This window comes from Stigmatopora argus, chromosome 9 (assembly GCF_051989625.1).
Source record: "Stigmatopora argus isolate UIUO_Sarg chromosome 9, RoL_Sarg_1.0, whole genome shotgun sequence".
NCBI lineage: Eukaryota > Metazoa > Chordata > Actinopteri > Syngnathiformes > Syngnathidae > Stigmatopora > Stigmatopora argus.
The window spans coordinates 5,836,057-5,850,298 of record NC_135395.1 but is presented as its reverse complement, the minus strand read 5'-3'; the positions used below and the strand labels follow the sequence as shown (position 1 = coordinate 5,850,298).

Here is a 14,242-nt window from a genome sequence, read left to right as displayed (position 1 = left end):
TTTAATGATTAAATACAAATACTAGTATTTGTTAGTTTAATGATTAAATATATGTATAAATATATTGTATTTAATAATTAAACGCTGTTTTCAGCTGGATTTGACCGAATTTGAGAGCATTTTGAGCCGTTTGGCGAATGGACGTATATGGACGTTTTTTAGCCTCCATCGCGACATCATCGCGACATTTTACCGAGGAATTCACTTCCCTGGGCTCGGTTCTAATGTCCAAAGAGCTCCAGTATTTGTATTTAATCATTAAATGCTGTTTTAGGATGGATTTGACCCGATTGCTGTCATTTTACGGCTCGGTTCTGCTACATCTGCCCGCCCAAGAGTGCTTATTCCCGGACTGCCATTGATGGTAGACTAACATTGATTTTTACTATAATTTGGACAACACCGGCGGCGGGCCAGATTAAAAATCCTAACGGGCCGTATATGGCCCGCGGGCCGAGGTTGAAAAACTTGTACACACACGATCCGGGGGCGGGGCGAGCGCGCGAATCCCGTTTCGGCGAAACCTCCGTTCGGCCGAATGAACGTTCGGCGGAACGTCCATTTGGCGACCTGCCCGTCTGTCAAACGTCCATCGGCGAAACGTTTTTAGGCAAATCATCCGAGTACCGATGATGTCGCTCACACTGGTACTCAGTGCGCTCAGGGAGGTTGTCTTTCTGCTCAGACCAACGAAAAATTAGAGGGAACATTGCCTGACTGCAATCCACTGATTGCACTTGTAGGACACCAGATTGGTGAAAAGGTGTCTTCTTTATGGGTTGGAATGAAAACCTGCACCCACCGTGGCCCTTTGTGGAATGGTTTGCCCACCCAACCTTAAAGAGATGACTAATCAACTAACAAAAATACAGAAGCAGCAGAAGGAATTAACAAAAGCAGATGTTAAAGACATCTATATCAATATGGTTTTCTGACAAAATGGAGGCCATCGGTCCAAGCGTTTCATTATTATTTATTCAGGGATGTCATCAATTTAACATCCGTCTGTTGTGTTACTCAATAAAAAGCGGCCTAAAAAATTATTTAGACATAATGAACAAATAAATAAGAGAAGCTGCAAGAGAGACATCTTAAAAGATTTTGTTTTTTCACTACTAGACCACCAACCCAGAATGGACATATATCACTGTCAGTAGTGCCAATGAGTTATTGATACAAGCAGCTTGCAAACGGGCACGAGATGTTAGAAAGTCCAATAAAAATATGCCCTTCTACTAAAAACATGGAAGACACTCACTTCACAGTGTGCTAATTCACCGATATAGAGTGCCCACTTGGTGATTGGGAGCTCTTCAAAATAAAAGTCGAACATGTGCACGTCTTAAGCATTGTCACACCATGGTGTTATGTCTTGGTCGCACTCCAGCATGGTGTTGATGACTGTACAAGGAGCGCCACCTATAGTCAGCTCCTGGCGGGTATCCACATGGTAGCGCAGGTTGCTGAGGCCACCCTCTGGATCCAAATGGGACTGCGCCTAAAATATTTATATATTTTTTCATTAGTTACAATACAGTAATACCTCAACATACGAGTGCCCCGACATACGAGCAATTTGAGATACGAGTAAAATTTGGGGCAAATATTTATCTTGGGATATGAGACAAATTTTGATATACGAGCATACAGCGGACGCGAGAGGCTGCTCATAAGAACATCATGGGCACTGTCTCTCTGGTTGCAACTCCCTCGTGTAATGTCTCTACGGGCACTGGGCGGAGCGTTGCATTTTTTCAGTGTTTTTCCCCGTTAGTCAGTGTGAATGGCGGAGCTTGTTTGCTAATACGAGAGGAGTACTACTTCCCGGGCAAATTGGCAAGTGGTCGTGCGTTATCCTATTGTGAGGACATTTGTGTGCATCATTTTGGGAATATTTTGAAGGGAAGACAAAAGCAAACAACCCTCGATAGGTTGCATCTGAAAGTCAGGGTGGAGGCGGGGCAAATAGAGCCAACCCGGGAGAAGAAAGGTATCAAAATTTAAAACAAAATTAGAATTAATTTTAGTGTAAGGTTAGATTAAATTTTTTTTTGAGTGTGTCTGCATCGCAATCCAAGTTCATTTAAATTTGTTTATGTTATGTTACGAGCACGTTGCCATGCAAAAAGTCAAACCCCCCGGTCCCCTCCACCCCTCTGCGAAATCTGTCTAATTTTAGTACTATTAAACACATTGTAGTACTACTAAACCACTAGTTATTTGTTACTTTGTTAATAGATGGCGAATTAGAACAAATAAAAATGTTTTTCCAATCCATTATCCTGTTTTTGGTGTTTTTTTCAGAGGGTTGGAACAAATTAATTTGTTTTTAGTTCATTTCTATGGGAAGCGTTCATTTGAGTTAAGAGTAAATCGACATACGCTCAGTCCCAGAACAAATTAAGCTCGTATGTCGAGGTACCACTGTACTTGACATTTACGTGAAAGAAAATGAATCAGGAATAAAATTGTAATAAAAGTAAAAGAAATGACAGGTCATGTCCTATGATTGTAATAGAACTGAAAAGATGTTTGGTTAGATAACGGATGGAATCATTTAACACAAAATTTAGGGAAAAAAGTAAAAAATCATGATTACAACAAATGTACTAAATATTCAAATTACATTTGACAGGAACTTAATTTTTAAGTACAATTTTCAATTTAAAATTATAATAACATTACCACTCCCATTATTAGTTGCATATTACTCCTTGTAATTATTTGAAACATATTGAAAGATTCCTCCAATGATTTGATTATATTTATTGAATGTAAATTTTAAAGTTTATTATTTAACTGCAAATTATATATATTTGAAAATATACATATACAGTAATCCCTCGAATATCGCGGCTTGACTACATCACAGATTTATTTCTGGGGGATTTTTTTTTTTTTAATTAATTTTTTTTTGTAAGTTCATAAAAATGTGAAAATCCACGCTGAAACTCGCAAGCGGAAGCCAGCCACTCCCCTGTCCTCCGCCTGCTACGAGGACTCAGCACTGAAGTTAAAAAATAAATAAATTTGTTTATAGCGGCCATGTCTGGTCTACATTAACCGCGATAATCGAGGGATTACTGTACATCTAATTATTATGAGCAGAAGTTGACAGTGATACATGTCTAACCCATTTGAAACGCGAGGGTTCAAATGGATTGGATGTCAACGGCCTTCAACGGCAGCCCATAATGACTTAATGGTGAGCGCAAAACATTGCGCCTTTGCAGACCTTCTTATGCTCCGGCAACCTCTTGGTGTCTCGCTTGCGCCAGCCCGGGTCGTGGAGGTGCAGGAAGGTTTTCATGCCCGTGGTGATTCCGCTGGGCCGGAAGAGCTGCGGACGGGTGTCCGACGTTAGATTGCCCGAGAGGGTGGAGCTTTTTGGACAGGTAAAGGCGGACGCGGGCTCACCTGTAGGTTGGCTTTTTTCATACGCCGGTAGAACTCGTCGTCTTCACGACCCCACCCCCAGAAACGATTGGACATCCCGTCACACTGGAGAGCCAGACAAAAGCATGTTTACATCCAACATTGCAATGGAAAGACGTTACAGAGCTTTACCCTTTATAGGACAAATCACTAGTTTTGGTCATTTAAAAAACGCATTATTATTATTGGACCGAAATACTTTGACATACGAGTGCCCCGACATACAAGGAATTTGAGATACGATTCCAATTTCGAGCAAATATTGCCTTGGGATACGAGACAATTTTTGAGATACAGTGGTACCTCGAGATACGAGCTTAATTCATTCCGGGACTGAGCTCGTATGTCGATTTATTCGTAACTCAAATGAATGTTTCCCATAGAAATTAACTAAAAACAAATTAATCCGTTCCAACCCTCTGAAAAAACACCTAAAACAGGATATTGTATTGGAAAACATTTTTATTTGTTCGAATTTGCCATCTATTAACAAAGTAACAAATAACTAGAGGTTTAATAGTACTAAAATGTGTTTAATAGTACTAAAATCAGACGGATTTTACGGAGGGGAGAGAGAGAGAGACGGACAGAGGGGGACGAAGGAAGGAGACTTTTTGCACGGCAAAGCGCTCGTAACATAACAAACAAATTTAAATGAACTTGGATTACGATGCAGACACACTCAAAAATAAGTTTAATCTAACCTTACACTAAACTTCATTCTAATTTTGTTTTAAATTTTGATACCTTTCTTCTCCCGGCCAGGTTGGCTCTATTTGCCCCGCCTCCACCCTGACTTTCAGATGCAACCTATCGAGGGTTGTTTGCTTTTGTATTCCCTTCAAAATATACCCAAAATGATGCACACAAATGTCCTCACAAAAGGATAACGCACGACCACTTACCAACGAGAAGTAGTATATACGCCATTCGCACTGACTAATGGGGAAAAAAAACACTGGAAAAAATGCAACGCTCTGCCCAGTGCTCGTGGACACATTACACGAGGGAGTTGCGGGGAGAGAGACAGTGCCCATGATGTTCTTATGAGCAGCCTCTCGCGTCCGCTGTATTCTCGTATATCAAAATTTGTCTCGTATCCAAAGATAAATATTTGCCCGAAATTTTACTCGTATCTCAAATTGCTCGTATATCGTGGCACTCGTATGTCGAGTTACCACTGTACGAGCATACGAGACAGCCTGGTGGCCGAGCCGCAAGAGGCTGCTTATGATTTCTCACCGCAACTCCCTCGTGTAAAGATACCTTAAAACAATGGGCGGAGCATTGCAGGAGCTCAGTAGCGAGGAGGTGGTGGAAGAGGGGACCGCCTCGCTACGAATGAAATTAAGGACATGTTAGCGAAGTGGCAAGTTTTCTGATTTTATTGAAAAAAGCCAGCCGCACAAGTTGGTAAGTGGTCGTGCGTTATCCGATTGTGGGACATGTGTGCGCGTCATTTTCGAAATATTTTGAAGGGAAGACAAAATAAACAACCCTCGATAGGTTCCTTTAAAAAAGGAGGCGGGGCAAAAAGAGCCAAGTCGGGAGAAGGTAAAAAACATTAAAACAAAATTAGAATTAAGTTTAGTGTAAAGTTAGATTAATCTTATTTTTGAGTGTGTCTGTATCGTAATCCAAGTTCATTTAAAGTTAATTTCGCGCCACCATCCAATTCTTGTGGAAATGTAGTACATCATAATAGCTATTCAATCCATTTAAAGAGGCAGCAAATTAGTGTGCTTACCATTTGGTAATCTTTCTTGGTGAGTAGCAGAATCCCACCCACGTATTTCGCATAATGGTAGCGGGGGTGCAGGTCGGGGGAGGCTACATGGAAGGGCCCTTCGGCGGGGAAACCGTAGTCCAACGCAGCATTGAGGGGCAGAAGGTCTACGTCGTGCATGGCCAAGTAGTCGGTGTCGTTGTCGCTTTCCAGGTAGCCCACGTTGATCAGCGACGCTCGGTTGAACCTTAGGCAAATCAAAAGGGCTGCCAACATTACCGTAATTACTCGAATATAACGCGCACTCGAAAATAACACGCAGGTAATTTTGGGCCAAAAACATCTGGAAAAACGCAGTAATCGAATATAGTGCGCACCTAAAATTTCCCGCTGACGAAAATCAGAAATCTTACCTTTTTTTCTTCGTTTCACGATTGTTTTGTTCAAACAAATTTATTCATTAGAATCCTTCAAATGAAGAGTTCCTCTCTCTCTTGGTCTGTCCTCTCATACATCTCTTCGTTGAGAATCCTATCAACGTCCACGCTTCCTTCATCCACTTCCTCTTCCTCCCACAACACATCATCCGATTGGCTTTACGAGATGACGTAAAATCCGTGCGTCAAAGTGAGTTTGACAATGCTTTTTTCGATCGAAAATTTGTAATTTATTTTAGTTATTGATTATAACACTGAACTGAGAGAGGGTGAACTGAGACGAGTAGGAGGCTAAAGGGGGGGAGTGGTGGTCTCGGCTTTCCGATTTTCGATCGAAATTACGAGATGACGTAAAATCCGTGCGTCGTCTTTACGAGATGACGTAAAATCCGTGCGTCAAAGTGAGTTTGACAATGCTTTTTTCGATCGAAAATTTGTAATTTATTTTAGTTATTGATTATAACACTGAACTGAGAGAGGGTGAACTGAGACGAATACGAGGCTAGAGGGGGGCAGTGGTGGTCTCGGCTTTCCGATTTTCGATCGAAATTACGAGATGACGTAAAATCCGTGCGTCGTCTTTACGAGATGACGTAAAATCCGTGCGTCAAAGTGAGTTTGACAATGCTTTTTTCGATCGAACATTTGTAATTTATTTTAGTTATTGATTATAACACGCACCCCCAACTATTGGAATTAATTATATAGCAAAAATCTGCGTGTTATATTCGAGTAATTACGGTAATTCCTTCGTGGCCAATGACAGCGCTAGATGTCAAATTTATTTCAACTAGAATCCGATTACCACTTAAACTGCCATGGACAACGATCATCCGAGCAGCATCCAGTCTTATTTAGTTCCAGCCAAAATGGATTGGTCCACTCTGGTGGACTCTTAATCGCTGGACAAGCTAGTATGAGTAATATCAGTGAATTTAAGCAAATTTCAGTTAATTTTGGGGTTAAAAAAAAGGATAATTTTTTGTCATAAGTATTCAGTTTTTGGTACAGACGCTCCCCTACTTACGAACGAGTTAGGTTCCGAGCGATTGTTCATAAGTTTAATTTGTTTGCAAGTTGATTCAGTGCTATATTTTGTATTATAATTTATGTTTAAGGCCTATACAAGTATATTGAAGGTTTATACAAATGCATTTATATGTTTAAGGCTTGTATAAGTAACACGCATTGGTTTGTACTGAAAAAAACATTTAATAAAATGGAGAGAATATGTACAGTACTGTATAGAGAGATTTATGTATTAAAAACTGGCCGAAAGAAGCGATCTAACGACGATTGCACAGTTTTCTTCTTTTTTTCATCATAAATGATGCGGTAGCACTGTATGGCATCATTCAATTGATTTGCAAACTTTGTGCAACGTTCAATATTTGGGTCCTGCTGCTCGATCTTTCTGTTTATAAATGGTACTGACGGTCGAACGATTTAATGCCCGTGAAACGCTCAACACTCTCACGCGCATCAAGCTTCGTTATTATTGCCACTCGTTTCAAATGAAATGGCTTGCCTCTTCCTTGCAACTCCCTCAATAGAAGACTTTCGCCAGGCGTCGGTATTAGCGGTGGAAAGAAGCACCACTCAGAAAAAAATACAAAATTGGACTTACGAACATTTTTCGACTTAAACGCAATTTGCAGACATGTTCGTATGTACCGTTATTCGTAAGTTGAATGTTCGTAAGTAGGGGAGCGTCTGTATTTACAGTCTAAAATGGTTTATGTTTAGTCCATAGTGCAGCGCTGCCAACCTCCGTCGACCCCATTTCAGGAGTACCCTTGTCTCATTTCGAATGTAAATGCGGCGAGAAATCATAATGCGATTCACGCAAAATCGATATAAAATTTCAAAAAAATAAGCATAGGACAATTTAAATCAAACTGTTATTACCATGTTTTTACATTAATTGAAATATTGTGTTTTTGTAAATTATTAAAAAAGTACAACATAATGAAAATAAGTTTATCTTTGTGTTTGGGTCCTTATACATGCGTTTTACAGTCAGTAATTCCACCATGTATGTTCTGCAATGTGCAAATGTCGGTCCTTTTGGAGAGGCTGTCAACATGGGATATTTTGTCGAATAAGAAGCAATAAAGTTCTGCGAGTGTTTAGATTTCTTAAAAGTTTCATCCAAATTGCGATTTATTTTGGGCTTATTCCAAGGAGGCATTTTGATAAGATTTACCAGTACTGTGTACGCCTACTTCCTTTAGGACAACCCCGGAAATGATAGGATTTGTTTCAAAACAAAAGACTGGTGGTTTAGTCAGCCTTAATTATACTTACTTCCCTTTTGAAAAAACGAAAATGTTAAAGAGATAGAGGCTACTTGCTACCTATGCAATCGATTTCGAAACGATTGCCACGCTGAAGTTGCACAAGACGAATCATTTGTCAGAATTTGTAACTCGGATGATTCACAATGCACTCGTTACCAAATTCTTCCGGTTTACAATGCAGTTAAATCAAGATGGCGGAAGCCGTAGCGATGGTGTGAATTTCGAGGCATTTAAATTCGAAATTTGGTAGTTTTCCGAAATGGTTGCTCCCAAAAAAAAGGAGTGAAAGTTTTTTCGGATTTCCGGAGTTTAGGGAGGTTGTCCGGAGTCCGGGAGTTTGCGTTGCACTTCCGTAGAAACTCCTGAAATTCCGGAGTAGTTGGCAGCCCTGCCATAGCGGTTCATTCTGGATTTTCTTGTTCTTGTTTTGGACCCATTGTTTTTTCACTCAATTCTACACCGATTAAGGTAAAAAAAAAACTTGCAAACTGTACGGCCGGTGCTTGTAGATATTTTTACGCGACGATGCTGTTCTCAGAAGCAGCCTCTTGCATCAGTGGCCGCATCTCGTATGCTCTTATCTCAAATTTGTCTCGTATCTCAGAGCAAAAATTGGCTCAGAATTTTCCTCGTATCTCAAATCTCTCGTATATTGGGACACTCGTGCGTCAAGGTATTACTGTACGTACAAGCCGCACTTTTGGGAGGGCATTTTTGGAGGGGAAACCAAGAACAACCATACATTGAAGTAACAATTCCAAAATGGAGAAAAATGGGCAAAATAGGCATCTGCTAAAAGAAGAGATTGTCAGCAAAAAATAAAAAAATAAGTTGCACGAGTATAAGTCGCAGGCCCAGCTAAACTATGAAAAAAAGGAGTAATTATAATCCAGAAAGTTTTTATTTTTAACTCAATGTAATAAAATATTTTAAACTGTTTTTAATGTTCGATAATCAGTTTATTGTAGTTTCCTTGTGTTAAAAATGGTGTTGTAAATGAAATGTATTATTAATCATTATTATAGAAAAAAACATTTAAAAAGTGGCAGATATCATTGTTTTTGTCTTTCGAGTCTTTACCTGTGGCGGTCCATTTGGTTGATGATAAGGATCTGGTGCGCGATCTTCTTCTGGTTAAGAAAGGTGTGCATGAAGGGCACAAAGACAAGTAGCTCCTCAAAGCGCTCGCGGAAGGGCACCACCAGTGCCAGCTTGTGGGGACCCCATGACGTGTCTTGCTTCCTTTCGGGCCGACAAGGCGGAGCTGGCTGGTGAGGAAAGCGCCCGTCCCACCGCAAGGAGGAAGGGATAGCCATGTCAGATGAACAGCTGAGCTGGAGCCACAGTACCAATGCCAACAGCATCAATAGTAAAACTCCAAACAACTTGTACATTGAACACCGCCGCCATGCAAGCCTGCACGCACAAATAGCAGAAAAATGCATTGGTTCAACCCAAAATGATCCATAAAGTTCCACTATAACTAATACTCACACACAAATTAAATGACAATCAATCTTGTCGGACGGAAAAAAATAGGTTTATATTTTTAGTGTTTGTGTGGCACCAATTTCCTACACAATCATTTTCTGGAAGAAAAAAAAAATTAACTTCTTGGAAGAAAAAAACAACAACTAATATGCTGGCCACCAAAAGAGGACCAAGTGTCCATCTGAATTTAGAGGTAAGATAGGGCCAAAAAAATTGCAGCCCGACCCGACCCACGGGTATTAGAGCCCGGCCTGACCCGATCCCGACCAATTAACTTGATTTGCAGGACCGAGCCCGAAGCAAACCTGAAATTTCATTTTTTTTCTTTTTTTTGTGAGGAGTCGAGACTCGGCGGCCTGGTGGCGTGAGCAGCTAGCGTGTGCGTCGGTCTCACAGCTCTGGGGTCCTGGGTTCAAATGCAGGTCACGTTCACCAGTGTGGAGTTTGCATGTTCTCCCCGGGCCTATGTGGGTTTCCTCCTGGAACTCCGGTTTCCTCCCACATTCCAAAAATATGGATGGTAGGCTGATTGGACACTCTAAATTGCCCCTAGGTATGAATGTGAGTGTGCATGGTTGTCCGTCTCCTTGTGACCTGCGATCGGCTGGCCACCGATCCAGGGTGTCTCGCGCCTCTGGCCCGGAGTCAGCTGGGATAGGCTCCAGCAGCTCCCACAACCCTAATGAGGATAAAGCGGTTCCGAAAATGAGATGAGATGAGACTCGGTACTCCCGGGTCGGGAGGAGGAGGGGTGATCTAAGATAAGAGATTAAAGCCTGTCTTTTGTAACAAAATCTACTAAGTTAAACAATACTGTGATCATATAGATGTTTGACGATTTCAACTGTTTAAAAGCCCGCTCGACTCCATTCAGCGAAGCCAACGCAAATTTCGGCCACATATTCATCAATCAATTTGAAGCTATTCCACACCTCTCTCACTCTGCGCCTCCAATTGCAATAACATTACAGTGGCTTCTCTGTTTTATCCAAATTATTTATAACAGTACAGTGGTACTTCGTGGTACGACGAAAATTTTGATCGAATAATTCGCTCGCGATACGATTAAAATTTCGAGATGCGACCAAGCCAGGTGGCCATAACATGAGAGGCTGTTTATCATTGTAGCGCACTGTCTTTTTTTGCCACATCTCTTTCGTGTATAACTACTAAATCTACGAGGACTGAACGATTTATTCAGACGAGTTTCGACCAGGAAACGCACAACGCGCATACGCGGGCAAAAAGAGGGCTTTCTGGGTAATGAAGTATACTTGTGCACACAACACCCATAGGCAATGGCACCCTTTCTCAGAATAAAACTTCATTACCCACAATCAATACATGGGTAACCTCAGCTATTGCATTTCCTGTTATTCTTTCTAATGAAAGAAGCTCCCGCGATCGTTCTTTCAAGACTATTTCTCGTTGGCAAGTGGTCGTGCGTTATCCTATTGTGAGGACCTTTGTGTGCATCATTTTCGGAATATTTTGAAGGCAATACAACAGCAAACAGTCCATCGATAGCGAACGTGAGGGTGGAGGCGTGGCAAACCGCTAACCCGGAAAACGAAGGTAACAAAAGATTAAGACAAAACTAGAATTCAGTTTTGTGTAAACTTACATTAAACGTATGTTTGAGTGTGTCTGTATATATTTATCCAAGTTAATTTAAATTTGTTTGTTAGTTTACGAGTGCGTTGTTGCCGTGGATAAAGTCCCCCCGAACAGCCCCCCCGCCTCAGTGTGTGTCGTTGTCTCTCCCCTCCGCGAAATGCATCTAATTTTACATCTATTAAACACATTTTATTACTATTAAACCACTCGTTATTTATTACTTTGTCAATATATGGCGATTTAGAAGAGATAAAACATTTTTTCCAATCCAATATCCTGTTTTTGGTGTTTTTTCAGAGGGTTGGAACAAATTAATTTGTTTTCAATTCATTTCAATGGGAAACGTTCGCTCGAGTTACGAAAAGCTCGACATACGATCTCAGTCTCGGAACGGATTACGATCGTATGTCGAGGTACCACTATATTCCTTAGTTTAGTATCCACACATTGTTTTAGTATACATTTTTATGAACATATTTATTTTGGAAAAGTCAGCGAGAGAGACCACATATCGACTCGACCTGAACTAGAAGTAATGATTGACATTTTAGGACCAGCCGACCTGAATTTCGGGTGGGGCTCGGGCTCAAGATCTCACCTCTAATCTGAATTATATACATTTTATAATTCAAGAATAGATTTACATTTTGAATGTTGGATTAGAAAATTTGGCAAGTGCAGCATTCTTTGTTTCCGCTTCATAATATTATGTGCAGCCATTGTGGTACAGTGGGAAAAGACAAAATAAGAAACTGGGTTGATGGCAACATGTTTTGTAAAGCAATATATTCATGGTATGCAAAAAGCACGTGAATTCATAATTTGAAGTTGTTTATGTGCATTTGTTTGTAGGCTAAGGTTAGCGTCCTCCTTACACTGCACTGTACTCTAGCATAAATAGAATATGTTTTTGCATGCTTGTTATTTTAATATACATTGATAAATCATTGTATCTCATTTTGTGTTTCTCACAACATTGGGACACTTTGATCAATTTTAAATTATTTTGTAGGTAGTTATTTTAGAGGACCGTGGAACGAATTACGGAATTTACATATAAAGTACTAGTGTATTTACGAAAAAAAATGCAAGTTACGAAACAAGTTCTGGAAACAGAACGTGCTAAAGGATGGAACTAGCCCGATCCATTTGAAATAGGAGTTTGCAGCCAATGGATGAATGTTCATCCGCTGCCATCTTTTCATGTCAACTGGATTGGATGTCTACTAAGGTTGACAAAAGTATCAAAACTGAAATGTTGTATCTGGATACATTATGTAATTGCAAAAGTAGAAATACTTGTTTTTCTATTACCACAGGTCCCAAGAAATGTGTTGTCCTAGGTAAAAAAAAAATTAAGCAATACTATTGGTAGTAATCTAGCATTTTTGCATTCTCCTTGTTTACTCAATTAGGGGCGATGGCCGTCTAATCCAATCAAATCAAATCAAAAGCCTTTATTGTCATCATACACAGCTGCGAAAACGAAATTGGTGGTGCTACTCCACAAAGTACGTTTTCCCAGTAAAAACATAAATAAGTTATACAAAAATATAAATATGCAAGTATATTCAGTTAATTTAAATATAATGAAAAGACATGAGAATACATGCTATATTGAGAGACTCCAAAAAAACGAGGATTTCATTTGCAAATCAAGAATATCTAAAAAATCAACCATGAAGCTCGCTCATTCACTTGGTCATCGGGTAGATGTTTAGTTAATTCATTGATAAAGGAAACTCATTTGGTGGACGTTCATCATTTAAAAAAAACATTTGAAAGAATTATTTAACATCCACTTTACCTTCTCTCGTCCTTAAAGTAGAACACAGGTTTCCTGCGCGATGAAAACATGGTGATGCTTCTTAAAAGTTCAATTTTACCCAAAACAACGCTAAATGCCACATGAGTCTTTCATGGGCGCTTTCCCGACCCGTCATTTAACGGACTAGAATTCAACAAGAATCATGTCGGGATGGGATCGTTTCTTTGGCTTGTCTTCTTTTCATTCCTGGACACGTAGAGTAGCTTTAGTTAGCAATGCTCGGCCCTCTTTACTTCGCCACTGGATACGCCCAGGGGGGCATGCAATTTGCTTCCGTGTCAGCGGCCTGCGACCGGTGACAAATTGAATACACTACAACACTTAGCCGTCCTTATTTTCATCTGTTTGGAATAAGAATAGGAAACGAGAATCCAATTAAAAACTAGGCTTGAAATTTGATTTTGACAAAGGTTCCGAGTAGGTATGATATCTATATAAAGAAAAGGCCTGATTCGCATTGCAAGCCATTATGAATCGCGTCGTCACTTGTCGGCCATTTTGCGTCGGGGTCGTACGATGAATAAAAACATAGCAGGGGTTTACAAACTTTTTTTCTTCGAGGGCCGTTTTCCCCCCCAAAAATCTCTCACTTTCATTTGTTAGATAAATGGTCGGGTTTTAAAATCTATTTTAAGAGTTAACTCATTGAGTGCTTCGCTGACAGTTAAATGGCATTGGATGTTGACGCCACCATTGGCAGTTAGACGTGATAATTCAATCCGAGGTTTCCAAATTGAAATGGAATTTGATCATCAAGTCTATTCCAATTTCAAAAACTTGGCATGACACATCAATGATATGTATAACTGTCGTTAGCATTGTATGAGTTAAGGGGTACAAGCAATAAAATAATTCAAAGTTACAGCCGTACCTCTACTTACGAAATTAATGGGATCAGAAAGATTTTCTTAAGATGAAAACTTCGTAAGTAGAGCAGTACTTTATATGCAAATACTACTAGAAAGATTTTTTTTATGGAAGCTAATTGCATTCATTTTAAAAATAAAAAAGCCCTGCTGTTTTTCAAATTAAAAATTTTAATTAGGTATTTTTTAAAAGCCAGTTTTTCTAATTAATTTATTTTAGCTGTTGTTTTTTGAAATATTTTTTCCACTGTTTTTCTCATTTATTTGTTTTGTGGGTTGTTTTTTGAATTCATTTTTTTCTTCCGTTTTTTGTTTTTTTCTTCTGAGCTTGGCAGCCAGGGGAAAAAAAAAACAAAAAAAAACAAGCAAGCAGCAGTTATTGAGATACTTGGACGTCTCATGTGAGCTGAGACACTTTGAATTGGAGCCAATTGCAGGCAAAGAAACAGACGACCATTCGCGTTCATATGTATAGCATATGTATATGCTTGTTTTTAGGATGTGGGAGGAAACCAGAGTACCCAGACAAAACCCACACAAGC

The 14,242-nt window shown here is 39.8% G+C and overlaps 1 protein-coding gene across 1 annotated transcript; it reads right to left on the bottom strand.

The window, feature by feature from the left end:
* Positions 1–953: 953 nt before the first annotated feature.
* On the bottom strand, positions 954–13,233 carry b4galt7 (xylosylprotein beta 1,4-galactosyltransferase, polypeptide 7 (galactosyltransferase I)). The gene is made up of 6 exons (XM_077610187.1): positions 12,814–13,233; positions 8,979–9,314; positions 5,183–5,408; positions 3,418–3,501; positions 3,236–3,340; positions 954–1,498 (listed from the first exon to the last, which is right to left on the bottom strand). The coding sequence occupies exons 1-6, from the start codon at positions 12,861–12,863 to the stop codon at positions 1,343–1,345; spliced, it is 957 nt and encodes a 318-aa protein (XP_077466313.1). The 5' UTR covers positions 12,864–13,233; the 3' UTR covers positions 954–1,342.
* Positions 13,234–14,242: the final 1,009 nt, after the last annotated feature.